This window comes from Falco peregrinus, chromosome 4, assembly GCF_023634155.1.
Source record: "Falco peregrinus isolate bFalPer1 chromosome 4, bFalPer1.pri, whole genome shotgun sequence".
NCBI classification, from domain to species: domain Eukaryota; kingdom Metazoa; phylum Chordata; class Aves; order Falconiformes; family Falconidae; genus Falco; species Falco peregrinus.
The window spans coordinates 64,432,230-64,455,203 of record NC_073724.1 but is presented as its reverse complement, the minus strand read 5'-3'; the positions used below and the strand labels follow the sequence as shown (position 1 = coordinate 64,455,203).

The window sequence follows — 22,974 nt, the reverse complement described above, 5'->3', positions numbered from 1 at the left end:
CTCGCTGGCCGCTCGCAGGGCCGCGCGCTGCTCGCCCGCCCCTCAGGGAAGCCCGGGGAGGGGCGCGTGGACCCGCCCTCCGCACCCACCGGCGCGCACGTGCTGCTGCAACCGCTGGCTGACGGGTGGGCGGGGGCAGCCCCGTGCGTGTGCAGGCGCAGGGGTCACCCGCGGACGGACCCCAGCCCCCGGCGCTCGCCTGCGCGCACTCGCGCGGGTGCCGCTCGGCGCACGGGGGAGACGCGTGCCAGTGCGAGACCGGCACCTACGGAAGCACGCGGCCCCGCGAGGCGCACGCACCGCGCCCGCCGCCGCACACTCCCGGCGGCAGCGCACCGGCGCAAACTCCGCTGCGCGCCCCGAGTCGCGTTTCCAGCGGCGCGCCTGAGCGCGCAGCCAGGCCCGGGCGCCCAGAGGCACGCGCGAACGTGGCCGGGCGGCAGCGCGCGCAGCGGCGGGCAGCCGTGCGGACCCGCGGGCGGGGGCAGCTCGCGTGCGTCTCCGCCCCCGGCAGGGCGGCCGCGCTTGCTCCCTCGCGCCCGCGGCGGTTGCTCGGATTGGTTGCGGGCGGCCCGGCCTTCCGCCGCCGCGGGTGAAAGGGCGGCCGGGCCGCGGCGGCGGACATGGCGGCGGCGCTGCGCTGGGGGCCCGCGGGCGGCTGCCGGGGGCTGCGGGCGCTGCTGAGGGTGAGAGCCGCGCTGGGGGAGGCGGGCTGACCGAGGAGCGCTGGGAGTGCGGAACTCGCCCCCGTTCCCTGCGCGGCGAGGCCGCTGTCGGGGGCGGTCGAGGGTGCCCCTGTGTGCGGGGCCCCTTCCCCCGTGAGGGGCCGCGGGTGGGGCCGCCGGGCGGGCGCTGTCCCCCTTGTGCGGGGTCGGGGGGAGGCTGCCGCCCCTCCTCGGGAGGGCTGCGGCCGGGGTAGTCTCCGTTTGAAGGGCTGGGGCTGCCGGCGGGCACCCCCGGCTGGGTGAGGGGCCGCCGGGGAGCGCGACGTGTTGCTGTGGCGGTGACAGGCTGCCGGGTGGGCGGGGAGGGGAGGGGTGCTGGCCCCGGCGGGGAGCCGGCGGGCCGCGCAGCCGGGCGGTGGGCACCGGGTGCTGGCTGGAGGCGGTGGTTGTGGTCAAGCTGTAAAGGCTGGGCCTGCGGTTGCTCAGGGCTCGCAGTCTCCCAAGAGTTTGTTCCTTGGTGTACCCCATCCGTGTGTTGCGAGGAGCGCGGTGGGTTGTTTTTTTTTTTTTTTTTTTTTTTGTTTTTTTTAAATGTTTTTATTTAAACTTAATTTTCTGGTGCTGGAGAGGGTGATGTGTTGCCTCCTGTTTACTTCAGTCCTCCCCCTCTGTTAAAAGGGAGCTTACCAAAACTCGGGGTAGAGTGTAGCTTTGTAGTAATAAAGTCTTGGCATGTAAAAAAAGGCTACTGCTTTGTGAAACCGTGGTCTCTTCCCCCCCCTTATCTTTTATCCCAGATACTTGTGGATCTTTCAGCTGTCACTTAAAGATTTACTGTGTTTTTTTAAATTCTGTTTTTCATGAAAATGCAGTAGACTCATTGCAGAACTATACTAATGTTTTTGGTGAAGGCTTTAAAGTTACAGAAGGCCTTATTCCTTAGACTATGGAGTAACTTCACTGAGGTAGTTACTATGTTTTATTCTCTATTACTTTTACAGATCGTGTTAAAAGAAAGAGGAGATTATTTAGGATAAGAGCAAGCAGCGTTAGCACATGGTGTTGTGTAACAGCTGAATGACACTACAGTTAGCTTGTTGTGGGAAAAGTGCAAAATATCTCTTAATTGCTCACAGTAGGAAGAATTTAGATATTTTTTTTTTCTGAAAAGGAAAATATGTGTGTAGATCTGCAAGCTCCAGTGGAGAAGAGTAGAGCAACTTGCAGAAAATGTTTGCTCTGTATACCCCTGAGGGTGTGGGATAGGTTTCTCTAGAAGTGTAACTCCATACCAATAATGTAAAGGACTCCTCGTATGTCTTTAGGAATCATGTGAAAGAGGTGGTTTAGGTGGGCAGGGCATTTTGAGGAGGGGTTAAAGAGGGGAAAAAAGGATGTTCTTTACCTAAGTATTTTTCCTTAGGAATTATGCATAACAAACCTGTTTTCCTGTGAAGGTGTACGTGACAGAACCTCCTTGAAAAACAAAGAAATTTGATTGGAGACAATGATTTGGAATTAGCAGAGAGCTCCATGCTGTTTGAAGACTATTTTTGGTAGGCATATACACATGTATGTGTTCATGGATGTGGAAGACTTCAGCTCTTTCTAACATCTCAAGGGTGTGATCTGACTGCATCAGTGTAAACAGTATAGAAATGTTATGTTAATGAGACCTGTGTAAAGCAAAGTATTTTTATAGCTAGCTAATAGCACTTGTGGCTTGCTTAACTGCAGTGATTTCTAGCCCTTAATTTCTGTGTATGAAAGTTAACTTCAAGTCATCAGTATATTGGAAAACACTTAATAAAACAAATTTGCATAGGAATTACATTCAGAGGTTCTTTTGTGGTTTGCTAATAGAGGCAAATATAATTGATGTCTTCAAACTGTAATGTGGTTGGAGCTCTTACACACCCACCTCCTACCCCCAAGGGCTAGTAGCTAGTGAGTTGTCTAATTTCTTTTGTCCCTCTCATGTGGGAATTGATAAAGGACCTGAGAAAGGACAGTGTAAAAACACTGAGCTGGGGATTCAACGATTTCCTGTGTTTCTGATCTGACGCTTAGCACTTCTATTCAGTTTTTATGCAGAATTTGTTCTGTTTAGAATATAACAAAAAATTCATTTTGAGTGTTTTGCACTTTTGGAGCTGGGACAATCTCATGTTGAAAGAAGGCTGTAGTTACAGAATGAGGATGAGATGGCTTTTGATATTTCGGTCTTGAAACTTCTGAGAGCTGTCAGACTTTTTTAAATAATGTAGAAGAAAGTGATAAATACTATATATCATGAAATGAAGAGTAAACTGCTGATATGGATTTTATCAGTGTTGATCAGTTTTCTAATCATTGAACTAAATGGATGGAAATTTTTTCTGCCATCTGCGACCTCATAAGTTATCTGTGCACCTGCCATTTTTTAAGTCATGGAAGTTATCTGTACAGTGGGAGTTCCTTGCTCTCTTCTCTGACATTATTTCTAGTGTGCTTTTTCCTCCTGTTCATGAGCACAGAACCATTAGGCTGATGAGATAGTAAGATTGGTATCATCTGCCATTAGGGAAGGGAGTTAAAATGGTCACCAATCTGGAAAGGTGAATGTAGCCCTAAACCTCTGGAGCTCAGTGATTTTTTTTTTTTTTTCCTAGTATGTAAACTACAGATTTTAGTACTGACAAGCACTCTTAAAGCATTCCACAGGTATAGATTTCTGGTTTTCTCCTTCCTCCCAGGAGGGGCTTTTTGGATTCTGTAGACAGTGTGCTATGCCATCTACTATGGGCAATATCTTAGTTCTGGAAGAAAAAGTTAAGAGTTCATTAAAGTTCATCTTGAGTAAAAAATGTCAGTCTTGTTCTGAAATACTCTGTGTTAATTTTCTTGTCCTGTCTGTCCCGAACTTGGATTGGTGGTTGCTGCATGATCATTGCAGTGCTGTGATCTAGTTCACAGGCACTAGCCTTACTGGAGCTGTTCAAGCTGCTGCCATGAGAAACTGTTCCAACTTTCTGCAGCTGCTAGGTCTTGATCACAAACTGTTCCTTTTGAGCTCCTGTCTCCCTCCAGCTTGTGCCAGCACTGCTGCTTGAGTATCTGGGTGGATAAGCCAGACTGAAATCTGGCTGAGAACACATTTTTCCCACTCCTTGTATCTTTTCAGCTGGATGTATTCCCAGGTCTGGTTCAGTGTGTGACTATACAAAGTTCTGGGACTACTGACACAAAGGAGAAGGTACTTGGGTGTAGGAATGATTTAACTGGAGGGGGGGGAAGCTTTACATGCATGAGTGTTTCCCTGTTTGTAGTTTCTCCGTTGTGTTGGCAAATATGAAACATGGATTTTTTTTCTTCTTCCTCTTAAAATTACCAGTGGTTCTCAAATTTGATATGGCTGAAAGAACTGTTATGTATAGCACAGTGTACCTTGCAGAAAGAACCTTGTACTACATCTTTGTTTGCAGTTGGCTTCAGGAGGATCTGCTTATATTTACAAGTGCTTGGCTGTTCAGCACTCTGAGAAAGTACAAAGGAAGGGAAAGTGCTTTATCGGGGGTGTGTATGTAAATACAGAAGTGTTATGTTTGCTTTCCTATTTACAAGATTTGTACAATCTTGTATTAATAAGCAACATTTTCAGCTTTGTAGGTTAAAAGCCTTGCAGTCACCTGAAGGTGTCTGCCTCATATGCTTTATACATAGTCTATCACTAGAGGTCCATAAACAGAAGATAATCTGATATGTCAGGTGAGTTGAAATAAAAACTTATTTGGAAACAGTTGTATAATCAGAATATAGAGGGGGGAAAAAAAAAGACACTTCATGTTTAAAGTCACTTGGGAATACTTAATGGCTAATGGGAAATACCACAAGAGTAACCCCTTTATGTTTGCAGTGTGTCTTAAGCTTGTGTCTCTGAAATGTAGGGTCAAAAATCTGAGTAGGATTGCTAGTGGAAGAGAGAAGGAAGAGGTAGAATTTATGGCTAGTGAAAATAAGTATACTACTTTAGCTGTTGCTATTGGGCATTGCTTACTGTATTTCCTAGTAGTGCTAAAATATACATTCCTTTCCATATTAGACTTCTTAAAGCAGATGTTGGTATATGGTGCTTTTCCTGCCTGGAATCTGGAACTCTGTCTCTAATTCAATACTGAGACCTTTTTCTACCTGTAAAACTTAGTATCAATGAATTATTTACAAGATGACCATCATGGCAGGGAAATGTCTTTCCTTGATGAGGGGCGTATTAACCTTTAAAAACACACATGTAAGTTATCTCTAAATAACAAGTTAACTTTCTGTTTTGCTGTTGTGTGCTATGCCCTGAAACCCCCTGAAGAGGTTTCCTAGGGCTGTACTGGGTCCCTGGGAGTCAAGTTCTCTGCTAGGCCTCAAAGCGATAATGTATGATGAGCGTACCCTTCTACAAATTACTGCATAGTTTGATATATATGAAGTTATGAAATAACTGTTACAGCTATTCGGTTTTGAGCACAGTGTGGCTATTGTGCAAGTAACAGATAAAGCAGGATACTTTTCCAAAATACATTACTAATGCTTTCTGTTTTTTGAGGATTCAGTAGAGGTGGGGAAACTCCAAGCCAGGCTTAGAAGTTCAACTCAGAAGTTCAGAGGTGAGCTCTCATAAATGAACAGTCTTGAGTTCTTGGGCTTTCAAGAATCAAAAGCTTTATCAAATTGGAGTAGCAAGTCATGGCAAAAATAGATTAGACCTGATGACTCTACAGCTCTCCCCTAGTTCTGCAAGATACAAAGAAGTTGCTAGGTCAAGCTGAACTCTCTAGGCTCTGTTCTGAAGAAATACTGATGCAAGGTGTAATACCTAGAGCATGTGGGGTTTTGGGGAGGCGCCAATTAAGAATTTGGCTTGGCTGGGTGGATGGTTTGACGGTTCTTTGGAGGTTTGGGTGTAGCTTTTAATGAACCTAACTATAGCAGGAGCTTGGGAGCCCAGGGATAGGTGACATGAGTAGCTGTTGGTTTGGAGATGGTAATTTAGTGGTGTTCCTTTGTGGCCCTAGCTGTGGATTATTTGCAAAGTGTCTGTTTATTTTTAAGTATTTACTCAATTGCTCATAATGGCTAGGAGCAGACCTGTAAAGAGACTTTTCTTGGAGTGGATTCTAGATTAAGGAAGCTCTTAAACTTTAGTGTATATTGGTAGAGATACATAAAAACACCCATAACCCTTTCTTTCCAGAACTGTGAATTAGAGTTGGAATTTCAGTTCTGAGTTGAGCAATATGCTTGATTTGTTTTAGGAAATTACTCCACATGTGTTCAATTCAGGGCTGAACCTGGTTCTCTGATTCTAGTGTGTATGTGTGAGAAGAGGTAGTTAAGTTTTTAAACACAGATGCATAATTAGGTTAGGCTATTACAAGATTTTTTTAATGTGAAATCTGACCAATTCTGTAGTGTAAAAACGGTGAGTGTGGTTTAATGCTTTTTCCAGCTTTTTAATTGCTTGGTAACTTCAGTTTTTCTGTATAAAATGTTTGAACAAGGCTTTTTTTCCAAGACTGTACATGGCTAAAATTCTGAAACTTTGCTAATTAATTTTCCCATTGTAGCCTTTCCTTCCAGTCTCAATCTGTGGCATAGCTTTTCTGGCTTCTCATATGCATTCAAAACTAGCTTTGTATAAAAGGTGTTTACAAGAAAGTTCAGAAGCTTTTCCTCCCTTCCCCCCCTCCCCCACAGCTGACTGCAAGTATTTAGATTAGCCCCACTGACCCTTAAAGAGCACTTTTTTCAATGAATAATATTAAACTCGGCAGAGTTGTATGGTGGGGTTTTTTTGTCCTGTGTGACATTCTGACTATTTGTTGTCCCACAAGCTCTTCTGTCAATAGTGTTTGAGGGAGGGACTCAATATGCTTAACTGCGTGTACTCTGGATCAGGAGAGTATACTCTGCTGCTTCTGCTATAGTTGTCCTTGCTCTTCCTTCTGACAGGGTCTAGACCCCCATACAGTCACCAAAGGTGTGTGTGACGGACCTGCTGTAAACTTGGGATAATGACCAGCTGGTAGATATGGTTGCAGCTGGCAGAATTCTGTCCTTAACTGTATTTTCCCTCTTTAATGCCCAAGTCACACCCTTGGATGAATAATAATATACCTCTGCAAATAAAGAAACCTCTGGTGGTTTTGATTCTAGCACATCAAGTAATTTGCATTTCAGGTTGTTATTCTGGATTTGGTTTTTGGAGAGTGAAGAGAAGAAAATGAAAGAAGCAACCCCCCCCCCCTCCCCCGAAACAAGGAACTGAATGGGAGAGAAAACTGTTGCTTTCCACTGACTTTTTAGTTCCAGCATAATTAAGTTAATCTGTATTACCTGGGACAGTGTATGCGATGTCTGCCACTAGTGATTGGCATTTAAATCGTTCGTGAAGCTGTAGCAGCTTTCTGTGTGTGAGCCTCAGTCTGAGCTGGTATGAGGTAGTGCACTCTAAGACTTCCTTTAATTCTGTATTACAGGGCTTATGTTGAAGTATGTTGTTTTTCCTTTATAACACTATAATATCAGCTGCACTACAAATGTGATGCCTTTCTCAATCCTGGGTTAGTTTCTGCTTACTGTGATGCAACATGCAAAGGATCTTCAGACTGGATTTGGGTGGAGGGCTGTATTGTCATTCCAGTTACTGCCAGCCACTGGTACTTCAGGGCCAGTATGAGCTTACAGTAAATGTAAAGATAATTGAAAAATTGATGTAATGCTGTATTCATTACTGTTGTGGAAGGGGCAGCTGGATTGTCTAATTAACCTCTTTATATGAGCATATACTTAAATGTTTTTTGGTCTGCTTTCTAATGTAGTCTGTCAACTTGGTTTGGCTTTTTTTTTTTTTTTTTTAAATCTTCTCATAGGAGAGCCTTTACTTTCTACTACTTAGATTTCTGCAACTTCTGAAAACAATTTTTTCAGGCAGAATTCAGTTGTCAGTCACTGCTGTTTTGTACTTCCTACTAGATGATATTCAGTATTAAGGCTTTTCAGACTTTTTGATTCTGATTGGGTGAGCAATTGTAGTTCTCCTAGAGCTGTCTGCATTGATGCAACTTTGTGTGGGATCATTTATTGGTCTGATTATTTTTGTTTATGGTTAACTGTAACTGCCATTATGTTGTCAATTGACTTGCTTGACAAGTCTCCTCGATACATTTGCAAATCTGTTGTATCATCTATCATGTTATCTGAAATAGCACATATGCTGCTTCTTCCTCACGTCATGCAAAATTGTTAAACTATAGCAGCTGACTTTGTAGACATTGGTTCAAAGCAGAAGTGTTGGAGAAAAGGAGAAAAAGGCTTCTTTTCCTCAGACCACTGTCAGGGGTGGGTTGTGGTGGGGAAGACTGGGAGCTGAACTAGCATCTGAAGCCTGTTCTTTTGCTCTCTGTACTGGCCCAGTCCACTACCTCCTCTATTCCCAACAGCTCCCTAGTGGTGAAGGCCTCTTCCCCACCTCTGGGGTGTACAGACACAAGCATGCATACACTTTGACAACTTTTTGGTAGGTATTTCTTGGAACAAGAAGGAAACTATACCACTATACCATCTTTAGTGGAGAGTTTAATAAAAATAATTTATACTTAAGCTAATGACTTCATATCTAGAGATTTTGAATTTGTTTTGGTTACTGTTTGTTGGGGATGTGCTTGGGGGAGGGCAGATCTTTATAAACTTTCATCTGCTTGGTGGGGGAATGAAAGGATATGGAAGAGTTTCCTCAAGATGTCAGTATATGAACTGTTTTTATCTTACTGGAATACTGTAGCAGGCGAAAAACGTTTTAACTCCCTCTTTCTTCTTTAGTGTGAAACACTCTGTTCAAGATGGTGCATTATAACTTCACATAAACTGTATTCTTCTGTGTATGATCCAAATGAAAAGGTAAGTAGTATGGTGCATGTTTTCTCTTTAACATTTTACTGTAGTACAGATGTTTGGCTTTTAAAGGAAGTTGGTTTTCAAGTGCATACCTTAAAGGGTTGGATAAATGATTGAGCTTGGCCTGAGCATGTTCTAATTGTGAAACAGTTACTAATATTTTGCATGGTGGGAAGGTACACGCCTGTTAAAGCATCTGGGAGCTAAACTAACCCAAAGCTTTTCATGGAAACAAAAGTATCTAGTAGTGGCAGCATGATTGTTAGGAGATCTGACATGGGGGTGGGAACTTAAGAGGTCGGATAAAGATGAGCCTTTAAGGCCTGCAGAGACAGAGAATAGTAAATCCTCATCTTGGGACTTGTACAGTAGCAATCTCAATTTACAGTATGAGCCAAGAAAAACTTTTCTCGTGGGAGATTGTCTTGGCACAGACTCTAAAGTAACACACTTGGAAAAATAATGTGGATGAAGGTACACTGGTACTGAAGGGCAAGAATGCCAGCAGTTCAGCACTGATAGTCTTGCCTTTATGTACCAGTGTAGAAGCAATTAACCAGGAGTGAAACAGTATTAGAAAACAGGGAAAACCTGTATGTACCTAGAAATGTGGCTTAAAAAGAAGTCTTCTGAAGAAATCTATATCCTTAAGGTTCTTGCTTAATCAAGGTCCCCTTCCTTTTCTAAAGGCATAGTTACGTTTAGACAATGTAATTGGCTATTTAGTTTCTCTTAAGTAGGAGCTATGTTATTACAACCAGTGGCTACTACAGATAGTTTAAACTCTGTTCTGCTTTTTCCATTCACTGCTCCTTCCATTGTCTCTGTAATGACAAGACTTTCATATGAAACTTATTTAAGCTAATAAGTGGAAATTCCATAAAAAAGAAATGCTGCATGTTACTTCAAAGCAACATGTGATTTTTTTTTTTTTAATATGCTGGACTTGAGGCTTGTCTTTAATAGATGGAGCAAGAGTCCAGTCTCTCCCTATTAGTGTCTTTATTGCAGAATTAGAAAATTAAAATGAATGTCAAATATTCTTAACTTCTTGATACTGAGGGTTGTCTTGCTCTTCAACGGATCACATTATTTGATTAATTAAACAACCCATACATACCAAGAAATAAGTTGATTATGTATTTGGGTCATTAAATCTTTCAGTGTTAAGTATTTGGGAGATATTTTTTTTATTTCCCTGCATGTCTGTATGCCTGAAAAGCTTCAGGTGCCTAGAACGCTGGAATTTAGATTCGGGAACAATTTGTGTGAGCATGTTGAAACCTTTCAGTTTTTTCACTGAGTTTTAGACTAAGTCCCCAGCTAAAGCTCTTCAAACAAATTGCTAACTCCTGTGGTGTTCTTACAATATTTGTGCTTCTGATAATTGAGCTTGCTTAAGGGTGTCTGAAGATCTGTCTTTTGAGTGGAGGATGTGTGTGCCTGGGTACTAGGCAGTGGTACGCATTCCTCAAAAGATCTGGCTGAATTTACTGTATAAGCTTGCTGCAGCTCTTACCTGGAGGGTTTTATCACTTAATTTCTGTTTGTTGTTATCATGTGGTAGTATTTTTAAACTAGTCATGTGATGCCAGCTCAGATCTGACTTGGAAGAAGTAAATTTGGTCAAGGGCACCTTGCGTATGGCTGTCTAGAGTAGGGGAGCAAACAACATATACCCTAGTCTGTTGATAGCAGTTCCTATTGGAGTTTTGCAGTGTTTCTTCCTCTCCTCTTACACCTGTTTCCCCCTCCCCAAATTAACTAATGACTGTGGGGATAACAAACAGTTTCATTGTTGTAGTGGCAATACTTCCTCTCCCCCAGTCCCTATGTGTCCTGGTTTAACCCTAGCTAGTAATTAAGTACCTTGCGGCTACTCACTCACTCCCTCTCACCCAGAGGAATAGGGAGGAAAATCGGAGAGGAATGTAGAACTTGAGGGTTGAGATAAGAACGATTTAATAGGTGAAGTAAAAACTGTGCACAGAAGCAAAGCAAAACAAGGAATTTATTCACTACTTCCCACTGGCAGGCAGGTGTTCAGCTATCCCCAGGAAAGCTGGGTGCCATCATGTGTAACTGTTACTTGGGAAGACAAATGCCATGTCAGATGTCCCCCCTCTTCCTTCTTCGCCCAGTTTATATACTCGACATCATACGGAATACCTCTTTGGCTAGTTTGGGTCAGCTGTCCTGGCTGCGTCCCCTCCCAATGTCCCGTGCCCCTCCAGCCCTCTGGCTGGCAGGGCCCAGGAAACTGAACAGTCCTTGATTTAGTATAAACATCACCCAGCAACAACTAAAATCATCAGTGTCCTGTCAGCATTGTTCTCACATGAAATCCAAAACACAGCACTGTACTAGGTGTTAAGAAGAAAACCAACTCTATCCCAGCTGAAACCAGGACAACAGGGAAAATTGCGGTTTGGTGTAGGGCAGGGAGAATAGCTATCAAATGTCTTGGGGTATAGTTTGATAAACCTAATCTGGTATGACTGCAGGCTGCCCCTGAAGGGGATAGTCCTGCTGGTTCCCTGTCCTGTTTTTTGATTTGGAGTGTGGGAGGCAGAGTAGGACTGTTGGATTACTGTTTTCAACTGATGTGTGCTGAAGCTGAGTCCCGGCTAGGTCTGATGCATGGAAAGCAGTGGGAGTATGTAAAGCAGGATTGTCCCTTTCAGTGGCAGTCTGTATTTACATCCAAGTGGGTGCAGTATCAAAATGCACGTGTGTTTAGTAATAAGGCCAGTGACAGCAATAACCTTTACTCACAGCAATGAGATTTTTATGCTGAGCAACCGTGCTCCTCCACTACTTTTTCTTAATGGGAAGTTTTTGTCCAGGGTGTAAATCTTACTGACTTCTGACAGCTTGTTATCCCTTTCTTACAGGCACGATATTACAGTGTTAAGTGTACTCCAGTGTGAAATGTGACAGTGAATTTCAGGGGCGTACTGAGTTTGATTTGTGGTTCTGTTGCACTTTCATTGCTACTTAGTATGGGTGTGTAACAGTGTCATGGCAACGCAGCATTTTGTCAGGTTCCTGGCATGGGGTGCAGCTACAAGGAGGGGCAGGGCTGGTGCAACTTGGCAAGCATGCCTCTGCAGGGTATTGGTCTTTTACTCTCCGTACCCTAGGCAGAGAGGAATCTCTGCTTCTTATGATTGGAATGTCTTTTAGAGATCTTCCATGACAGAGGAGTACTGTATTCCAGTCATCTGTGCTGATCAGAGGCACTGACCACTGTACCTGCCAGCATGTCTCTTCCCTGGACTTGACTGGCTCCTAGAGCCTCTGTAGAGTTCTTGTTTCTGCACAGTGCATGGTGACGAGATCCAAGGAATGCTGGTGTGAATAGTCAACACCTTTTTCTTGTGAACCTGTGTGTGTGATACGAACAGTATGGTATACTAGATCTGCTATATCATCATTGTAAATCAGCAGAACCCTTTTGAAAGTAGGTGATTTGAAGAGTTACAAGCTTATGGATAAGTTGGGGTTTTAGTGGAAGTGGAGGAGAAAAGCATGTTTCTGAAGGGAGGAAACCTTGTGGTTTTTTTATCTTTCATCATTTGTTTCCCTTCAGACTTTTGAAAAACTCCTTATTGCCAACAGAGGAGAGATTGCATGCCGAGTAAGTATGTAATCTTTTAAGTTTTTTCTTTTTGTAGTTAATTCTTGAACTATTGGTATTCTAAATACTGATAATTGTCACTTGTGTGTTAGGTCATCAAAACATGTAAGAAGATGGGGATTAAAACAGTTGCCATACACAGTGATGTTGATGCCAATGCTGTAAGTACTACTTGAATTCAAATGGTAGATGGGATTCTTAATAATTCAACAAGACTTGAAGCTTTTATGCAGGCTTTTTGATTACTGTGGTGGGCATGTTGGCAATTCTGAAGTATCTTTGTATATGTCCTTTTCCTCCACGTGCTTGAAAGAGGGGAGATACCAGTGGGGGGATGGATGGGGGACACACACACGATTGGACAGCTATTTAGCAGGTATTTTTTGTGAGCTTTGTGTTTTGCTCATGTAAAGGTTCCCTTGCTCTTTCCCTGGATTAAACTAGATAGTACATCTGGTAGATACATACACCAAGTGTGAAAGTGGCAGCAAAACCTAAATTGTGGTTTGCTAATGTACACAAAAAAGGCAATGAAAAGCGCATCTTAAGAGAAGGTATAAACTTGGTCTAAGTTGTTCTTGTGCCTGGTACACCCAACTCACTGTTTCTCACTTCCCGGAGGAATGACCTCTCCTACCAGGTGTGCTGAACAGGCCTGCTGGAGGTGCTCTGTTTGAGGATATTGAGGTGTCTTGAACATTCAGCAGCATGGCAGGAAGGTGGTAAAATGGCTGTCTAGACAAGTGAGGTATTTGTCTAGCTACTTGCTCATTTTCAGGTCTGTCTAGCTACTTGCTTGTTTCCAGGTCTTGTAGTCTCTTCCATACTTTATTTTAGAAATACTTTAAGTCACTGGTAGCAAGAATGGGAAGGTAATTTCTTTGTGATATAACAGCAAGTGTAGTCATATTTGCATATCCTTGTTGACTAGAAAGAGCATAGTGTTATTCCATGCCTGCAAGAACTACATGGAAAAGGACTGGGGGTGCCCCCATGTCTCAGGATGGTGTGTTGAAATCTGTAAGGGAGGTAAAACTGTGTTATGATTTGATTGAAGGGGTTCCTCTGACCAGCTATCGGGAAAAATACTTGTATTATATGCAGGGCAGAACTTGTGGGTATAGGGGGTGGGTTGCTCAACGTTTTAAAACTGAAGCATGGCTGAGGGAATCTGTGAAAGTAGTTAGAACTTAGATGTTTTCAGAATTAAGTGAAAGGCAAGAACTGTTTTGAGTTTTGGACTTTTGACAGTGCTTTTGTCTGAGTCCTTTAATGGTTTATTCCTACATGACCAGCTCAGTTCATATAAATAGGCTGTAGGTAGAAGGAGGGGCTGAAACTGGATTTTCTGAGGCAGGACAGGTGCCCTACCACTGGATTTCTATGCCAGGTAATTCTTTCTGAGGTGACTGAAGAGTATACTTGGTCTGGATCTGAACTGGTAGCCATAATTGGGAGGCTGTAGTAGCTTGTGGGTACTCAATGGACTATGAAATGAATTCTTAATGGATGGGTGTCAAACAATGATAAATTCTAATTCTTTTGGAAGCTAAGGGTTATGTGGATATGAATACAAACTACTCTGTATGATCTGTGATCCCTGTAGTAAAACTGCAGCGTGCTGATAGGTACTTGTATTCCATCTTATGTATATAGTATCTGCTGTTAGGATAAATGGAATTGTTGTTTTGCAGCACTGCACAGCCTTGTTCACTGACACGAATTAATTCTGAAAATAGACTAAAAAAGCTCTTTAAAAAAACCCACATGTTCTTTCACCAGTCTGTAATAGACTTGAGAAAATGGATTGGTCTTCTCTCCAGTGTGTGGATGGCTTTGTTTATTGTGTGGACCCCGCTATGAGCGGGAGACTAAGAAAAAAATCTGAAAGTAGTAAGTAAAAACAGAGATTGAAGAACGTGAGGGAATAAGAATGATACGAAAAAGTACAACTCATGACCTTAGGGGAAAGGAGTACAAAATAGTGTGTTACAAAGAGGAAATTGAAAATGTCTACTCTGCTTCAGTCTACTGTTTTGGCTTTAAAATACAAATAGGGTCTTTATTTTATCGTAGTTCGTAAGAGAAAGGAAATCCAAGCTGGTATCTCAGAAATGCATTAATATACTCATAATGGTTCATAAAGATAATGTTAAGTGTGTTAAATGAGACGCTGATGTTTTGAGCTCACAGACCAGAGGTGAGGCTCTAACAAATGCTGTAAGGGTGAAATAGTGTCTGCTTAGCTCTTTGGATCCTTGTATAAAAAAATTGATCAAACATATCTGTACAAGCTTAAGCATTAGCTGGGCATTGAAGAAGCTCCAAGTATTTAAAGGAAAATGAGAGAAAGGCTACCTGGAAACGCTGTTCTGCCTGGTTAAAATAGGGTAGTGGTGTTAGGTCTAAGCTAGTTTTTTTGGTCTACTTAGACGTGTGTTGCTTGTCTACCATACATCCTATAATTACTTTACCTTGAGTGCTTGCACTGGGAAATAGTTAACTAATGTCGTCTGTCTTAAAGACTTGGATGCCTCCAGTTATTCATTGTTTGTGGGAATGACCTGGCCATTGCAGTGATGGGTATGACTGCCAGTTTGGATGATCTTGATAGTTGAGTCCAGGGGCCAAATTTTTTGACTGTGTCCTGGTTTTGGCCATGAAGTAACAAATAATCTTTGCCCTGTGTTGTTAATTTGTCTTCAGGTTCCACCAGCCTTCTTGCTTATAGCAGTGATAGCAAAATCTCAAACACGCTGAAATCAAACTTGGGAGCTGACGCAACCTGCCAAAGGAACCTCTGTCCTTATGTAGCTGGGAGAAACCTGTTTGCTTAGCAGTGGGATGCTGCAAAAGAGTTGTGAATATCCTTTTGATTTTGTGCTTGACAGGATTAAGCAAGACATCCCTTGGTCCCTCAAGACTTGTATCGCAAAGGCAATGAATATCGTAGGCCACTACCCTGATGCTGCTGACTATTGAACCAAAGGCAGAAATAAATGTGAAGTTATGCAGTTGAAATGGTTGCCCATCCCAAAGCTGTTTGTCTTCACTAAAAATAGTGGGACCTGGTTTTAAAGTGACTAAAGTAGGTAGGGATGGTTTATAAAAATACCTTTTATTAAAGTGTTTAGAAATAGCACTAATTAGAGTAATAAATTTTCTGTTTAGAACTTGGATAACCTTTGAGATGCAGTGATAGCCCCTTATTATATTACCTGTCATCTGCGTAGCTACTTGCTGAAATGTGGGTAGAGTGACAGTCTTAATACTAATTTGTTTCTACAAATATAACTGTAAAAGGAGGGCAAACCAGACAGTCTGTTACATCTCTCTGGCTTTCATTTCTGTCATGCTGGTTGAAAAGAGAACTGAAATTGAACTGGAGCAGGGTTCATTGAGTGTGCTCAGTAAATACTTAAGGGGGGGAAATAATGAGATAACTAGCAATTCAGGCTCTTCAGTGATAGCTTCTACTTTATTATCCATTCAGTATCATATGCGTGAATGACCCAGGCAAACATTTTCACTGGTGCTTTAATAGGAATGGTACACATAGTCTTAAAATCATTGGTCTTTGAATCAAGACACTGTAAGACTCACTAGTGAATAATCTTATCCTAGAACTTTATTTTGGGAATTTTTTTCTGGTTGAATATTCAACTTTTCACTTTTAATTTTAAAATTCTCTGAAATCCTTGTGGACTTTACAGGGCTGAATAGAGGTGATTGGAATAGCTGAAATATGTGTAGACCTTCAATGAAACTACTTTTTTCTTGTTCTTCAGACTTGCTTTCTGTGGAGCACCATGGGAAATGTCTTGACTATACTGCTAAAGCAATATTAATTTGGACATACCTTTCATTAATACATGAAACTAGTAACTAGACCATAATAGTACAAAGGAATTTTCATTTCAAGGAATTAAAACTTTTCTGTTTTGAACAGGAAGCAGCAGAAAGGACTGTAGAAATTGGGAATGTGGCAAAAATAGAACGACCTGCTGAGCACCAAGTAAAGCTTACCTGAAGAAGAAAAATAGAACGAAATACTGTTTTGTGCTCTTAAATTTTAAAAATAGCCAAATATCTGAAGGATTTCTGTAGGGAAGGGAATTTTAACAAAACTTAAAAGGACGTGGGTGACTTCAGAGACTTTTGGGTGCTTGTGTATTATTGCAAAGTTACAGGTATCTGGAAATGGTATTGGATTACATTTACTTTTGTGGAGGAGGAAGGGGGTATGAACTGGGGAAAAATATTATCTCCAAAGTTAATTGTGCTATGGAAGAGAAGTTGCTGCTTTAACAACTGTCCTGAAATAAAATCATTGTGGTGGTTGGGGAAAACAGCTTGACAAAATAGATGAGACCCCCCCATAAAGCATACAGTTGCTCATGTGGTACTGAATGTGTTGAGAAAAATTGGCTATAATGGATGCTTGTAGAGTCTTGAAAATGCTTGATAATACTTTTTATTACATTTATTATTTTGGGGAAAGCACGGGAAAGAAATAGTATACTGTTCAAAATGCTGATTTTTTTTTTTCTAACTTCAAGAGTTCAACTTGCAAAACACTAATTCTTTACACTTGGATAGGTAAAGTGGGGAAGGACCAATAGAATTTGGAAATTTTTTAATTAAAACATCTGGTGGAATTATTTTTGGGGTGAGAAAACAAGCAAAGAAGTTTTGGCTGAACAAGAGTAATCGTATGTACTTTTTCCCCCTGAACTGATTGGAATAGAGGGTTAAGATGAAAGAGCCTCCTCAACCATAAATGTAACACTGATGGTGCAAACATTGTCAAGGAAAGCTAGAGAACTATTGTAATGCCTAATGTAATCAGCTAAAAGTATGATAAATGAAGAACAAGCTTTCACTAATTGGATCTGAACAAAAGAAGGTATAGCATAAAGCAGTGAATGAGATATAATTTTACTTGGCATTTTTTAACACAGCAGGGATTCTATGGCCATACGAAGCAATGAACTATAAATGACTGAAAAAAATCCCATGGGAAAGTAATGTAAACTATTAAAGCTTTACGGAGTAGTGGACGGTTAGTTGTACTTCTTTAATACAGGAGTCTTTTTTTCTCTCAGTCACTTAAGACTTCAGGTATTATTGTATTAAGTTGCTTTAAGTATAGACATCTCCAAATGTTTTTAGCTTTTGCAGATCATCATCTTGTTCTGCTAGATAATATAAACCCAAAAATGATACAAATGCTTTTTGAACAGTTCAGCTGTTCTCTAGAAACTGTAGTCTTCCGAATGAAGGAAAATGGAAAATCAAATTACCTAGAAATGGAAGATCCACGTTCCTTTCCTAACTTTGTTTGGTTTTTTTAAGCTTGGAGTCTGAGTCAGTATTTCAGAAGGAACTTGGAAAATGTGGTTTAGGGAAACTGCAAAGCAGGTTAAGCTTGTAAGCTTCTATGTCAAGTCTGTATTGAGATGGATGAATTTGAGTGAACAAGTTGAACTTTTGGCTGAAACAAAACTTAAAATTTTGCTGAAGACTTCCCTATAGCTTAATGTGATGCTGTCAGGTTCTTCTGTTCTGGAGAAATCTAGTTGGCAAAAATATTGTTGGAGAATTTGGCCTTTAAGTTTTAATGTAAAAAAAAATCATTAGAAAAACAGAAGTTTATCCAAAACTGAGGAGTGTGTGTGTTGTTTTTTTACTTGTAACTAACTTACAAATACAGGGCCTTAAAGTTTGTCCAGACTCTTAATTTACTCATTGTTTTGCTGTTTACTTCTCTAAAACATGCAAAACTATTCTATCTGCTACAAAACTAGAAATTCAGTCATTTTGACAGCTCATTGCCTCCCAGTGGCACTTCAGGAGTTTGTGCACAGATGATTTGAGGAGAGATCTGTTCAAGTACCTATATAAAAGGGAAACTCTAATTTTTTAATGCCTTGTTTAAATACTGTTGTCTGGAGTATATTGGACTCTGCCTCTATGTACTGTCTGGAGAAATTCGCTCTTCATAAATGGTGGTGTTTGCAAGGTGTGCAGAATAGGAATGTACCAGATCATACCAAGGAAACATTAGGGCCAGGTCTGCACTTGGTGTTTTGCTCTTCTTTCAATGTGTTTACCTTTTTGTTCCAAAAACAAGGCAGCATGTTGCTTATTTCTTCACAAGAGGTGGTGGAGGTGATGTTATTATCCTGTCCCCTTGCTTTCTTGTGTGTACTGAATAGTTGTGTAAAGCATAAGAGATGTAAGTGGTGGTCATCCTGTGAAGACTGAAACACCTCTGTGAAAGGAGCATGCCTTTGTTCAAAACTGTAACTTGCCTGATAAGTGTAGTCTGCCTTTTCTTTTTAAAACTGTATCGTTGCTTCTAAGAAGAGTGGATTGGTGGAAGGTGCTATTGATGAGGAGATAATTTTTCATTGGCTATGAGGAGCAATGCAAGCATGATCTGCAACTTCTAAAAGTTGAGGGGGCTCGTCAGGGCTCTAGAGTCCTAAAATTTCAGCCTGTTCTCCAAAGACTGGCTGCATCTTTTATTCAGTGGCAGGGTGATGCAAAATGCATATATGACCTTTAGAATGGGTCAGACTCCTTTTGTGTAGTTTGAAGGCTAAGCTGAAATGTCACTTGTGTTGGATTCTGGTTGAAACTTAACATTGAGTAGGAGAGGAAGGGTGTAGAGTGGAATGTTTTAAGTATCATGCTGCAACCCTTTTGGGGACACTTCCTTGGAGGTGGGAAGTACACATTGGAAAGAGGGAGTTGAATCCAGTCTTTTGACCTTTGTGGGGTGAGTTATTTAATTACTAAGCTGATTTATTTGGAGGATCAATGCATGGATTAAAATTAATTTATTGGCATAAAGCTTATCTGGGGGAGGGGTTGTTATCAGAAGTTGTACTGAATTGTCCTTGGGGCAGGAAAATGTGGAAGCCCAGTCAGAGAAGTTGGTTGTGACTTAACTGTGCAGGTGCTCAGTGCTGTGGAGAATGAAGCAGTGGTTCTGTGGGTGCTGATATCAGTAGGTAGGGTAACAGGAGTATATCTGTAGAGTAAAATGGTTCATGCTGAAGGCATGGTGTCCTTGCTTGCCTGCCTTTTAGCATCTCTTACTGGTTCTAGTCTGGTGCTGTGGGCTTGGTGCCTGCTAGTGGTGGCTTGATGTGCTTGCTGGACTACATCTTTTGGTTGTGTTTTGACTGGAGGTTATCCAGTTCTTGTGCTTTGAGACAGCTGTGTGTTGCAGGCAGATGTGTTATGAGTGGGGATGAGTGAGAAATTAATTTAAAAATTGCAGTCCTGATTTGAACTGAAATGCTAATGTACACTGAAGCCACTCTAATTGCGTGCATGGTACGGACTTTTTGAGCCCTTTCTTGCTCTAGTACTCTTCTGACATTGTGCTGGGCTGTTTCAGTGCTCTGAGCATACCAGACACCTTACTGGTCAGGTTAGTTAACTTTTTTCTACTGATTTAGTATGCTGAAATGTTTCAGTGGAATGTCTGACAGATGCTGGAGCTATGTATGGAAGCAAGATGAGTTAGCTGGGAGTAGGTCAGCCATCAGTTAAACTGACTTCTGTTGCTTTGCTGGCTGCAGGGCTCTGACACTCTACCCAGGGCTTTGAGGTTTGGAGAGATGTACAGGCGTCTTGGTGATCAGTCTTAGCCGAAGCAACAGACTGAGCAGGGCTGAAGTCCCTAGGCTTCACTTGTTCTGAAGACTTGCTTCTTGTTCTTGGGTGGCAGGGAAAGAGCAGCAGCTCCTTCCTTTGAAGCCACGGGTGCTTGCTGAGGGCACTGCTTGAACTACTGTCACTGGCAGCTCTGGATCAATGGCTCCTGCTGCCATAATGCTGGCTCAGACTTATTGTGCTTATTACAGTGAATTGCCCCAAGAATCTAAGTGGGTGTACACCTGCTGGAGCCTACTTTGCTTGTGCTGACTTCTAGACCTTTCCAGAGGTGGTCGTAGAAAGTGCTGTATGTAGTAGTCTTTAGGCAATTAAACATTGTCAGCATGATCAAAAAAGATAGTTATACCATGTTCCTCTGAAAGAGAGGTGATACAGTGGCTGAGGTTTCCTGCTGCCTTGTCCCCTTGGAGACAACAACAGAAGGTCCTTGGACCTCTTCTCCTTTGAGGTTTGCTGAGTGCTCTTGTCTTTTCTTGGCTTCATCCTTCACCTAGGTCCTCAGCACCAACTGTTTCATTGTGCAGATTCACATCTGTTGTTCCTTTGCTTTACGTTGTCCCAGCTGTGCTATTTGTTATCAGCTGTGGTTGTGGATAATCAAGGATGATCTGTTTTCAGTCCGTATTCATGAGCAATGTTGTTTGGTAATAACATTTCTTGTTTGTGTGGGTGTAAACACAAGCCAGCAGGCCCTGGGCGGAATTTCCCTTTAGTGTTAGAACAACTTCTAGACCGAGGTGGACCAGAGGCAGATTTTTTGTGAAGAATGTTCACAAGTGCTTGGGAAGTGGCTTTTTCAACTGATCTAAGACTGCACAGCCTACTAAGAGTAGTTCTCTTTCCTTCTTACTTTCCTATCTTTTGTGTACCTGACACTTCTGTTGGCGCTACTGTAGGTGTGGCCTTTTGTTAAAGGGATCCAGGCTGCTTGTCTGTCTGAGAACACTGACGAAAATGAAAGAAATGTAGATCAGTAAGCTGATGTGACTCCCTGCATAGGTTAATGAATGTTACAGCTATTGCCATCAGGGCACATGGTTGGGGACCAGGAGAGAGTACCTGATTAACCTTTTGAGAGGCAGTGTAGATATAGTGTCTTGAGTTAGTGTGAGCCAGTGTCCCTGATACCTGTTCCCTTCCCTGCTCCCTTTGCCCTATATCCCCCACTGGTGGAATATGCGATGGGACTGTGTGAAGAGCTGGATCAGGAAGTGGAGCCATCTGAAAAGATCCTTGTAAGGGGGACTGTATTTAAAGCCAGGTATTTTCCTTGATTATTGGCTGTGTAGCTGGACAAACAGCTACCAGAGTACTGTGGGGTCTGTGGCTGACCGGCTGTGGTTCCATGGATGGGATCCTGGTGCTCTTTTTGTAGGGAGAGGTGTTAAACAAGGAACCAAATTACATATGAAGTGTCTGAAAGATGGAAAAACTCAAGTTTGGAGACTTTAAAGTGAAGGTGTAGTAGGAAGAAGGAAGGAAATGCATTTTGCTGGGTATAAGGTAGTAGATGCATATGCCACTTCTGTGGGTGTTGTGGTTTTAAGTTGTGCTCTTTTCCTTGTTCTTAAAAAGCATCTGTCTTTCACTTGTTTACTTTCAACAAGGTAGCACTATAAATTTAAAAAGCATGTGTTTGAGATGCACTTCTACTTATTACTGCTGAATTGTCTGTAGGAAGCAACTAACATCCTTTTGATAGTTTGCAAACACATGGTGATGGTTGTTTAATTAAAAAACCCAAACAAACCCCAAACCTTTGCTCTGTCCTCCAAACGTGTCTAGTTTGGGCCTGAGGGGTGAGTCTGGAGTAGAATCTTCATTTAAAGGCCATCTCTGGGTAACAGGTTCTTACTGTGAGATTAGCATGAAAAATTTGTCACCTTCAATTTCTTGGAATGAATGGACTCTTCAGAGTTGAATTTGGAGGTCATAGGCCTGCGTTAAAATAGTAGACAGAGACATTTAAAAATATATTCAAATATTATGAAAAAATTCCTCTTAATTTTTAAGCACTTGCTTCATATAAAAATTATTTTTCACTTTTCTTCTGGGGACAAGATGCTCTAGATAACTAGACAGTAACTGCCATTTGTCCTCCAGTAGGAAACTTCCATATTTGTTTTCCTTTAATTAGTATGTCTGCATACATACAGATGTTGTCCTACTAACCAGACTGGTCATGTCTCACAAATAAGTTTCCCTAAAATGGAGTTTTACTGTGATGGCCTTGATTGAAACTCAGGTTTCTGTCATAGGTTGACAGGAAGCACGTTTGCGTATGGATGAATAAACAAGGACTGAAAAATTAGATTATGTAGGAGTTGATCTGAATTTATATTTCTTGTTTGTAATAGGCCTTAAAATACCAAATGATAGGATTAAACTCTTATCCTATCCTGAAACTTTTCATGTCTCTGCCAACATGAGTGGTGAATATTGTCACATACTTGATTTTTAGTTTGGTACTTGTCTTTTAGTGTCTGGCTAAAGCTTCATCTTTTAGGTTGGTATAGTCAGCCTTGAAGCCTGATTTCAGGTCTTCATTGGAAATTAATATTGCAATTCTTCTAAATGATAGTGTCAATTATAAATGTTTGAAATTTGCTTCCAAAAAGGAGTTTTCAGAAATATCTTACAGCCCTGGTACTTTCTTCATTATTTTTCATGATTGATTTATATCCTGAAATACTTAAAAAATAGTACTGGGTAGTTTGACTGGTTTTGATTAAAAAAAGCAAATAACATAACAAAAAACCACACACCCCCCAAACCAAAACCCCCAAAAGTCTCTGTGAAAAGACACCTCTTGCCTCTGAATGACGTATTTTAAGAATTATCACTAAAGTATACATTCATCACATGGATCTCACAATCTTCACAAACTTTACTTAAATCAACGAAAAGAATCCCCCACAGCAAAATCAAAATAACATTCTTGCAACACGAAGGAAAGTGCACAATTTATACACAGTCTACCCCTTGTCCCTTTATCACAATTAAACCAACACATTCTCCACAGTTGTTCTGCTCTTGGCTCTCTAGCTACAT

At 41.6% G+C, this 22,974-nt stretch overlaps 1 protein-coding gene across 1 annotated transcript in view; it reads left to right on the top strand.

The window, feature by feature from the left end:
• The first annotated feature begins 539 nt into the window (after positions 1-539).
• Positions 540-22,974, top strand: part of PCCA (propionyl-CoA carboxylase subunit alpha) — a 292,537-nt gene continuing 270,102 nt past the window's right edge. The window contains exons 1-4 of the mRNA XM_055802742.1: positions 540-686; positions 8,517-8,594; positions 12,184-12,231; positions 12,324-12,392. Of these exons, the coding sequence (XP_055658717.1) occupies positions 624-686; positions 8,517-8,594; positions 12,184-12,231; positions 12,324-12,392 (258 nt within the window). The 5' untranslated portion in view covers positions 540-623. The remainder of the gene's footprint in view (positions 687-8,516; positions 8,595-12,183; positions 12,232-12,323; positions 12,393-22,974) is intronic.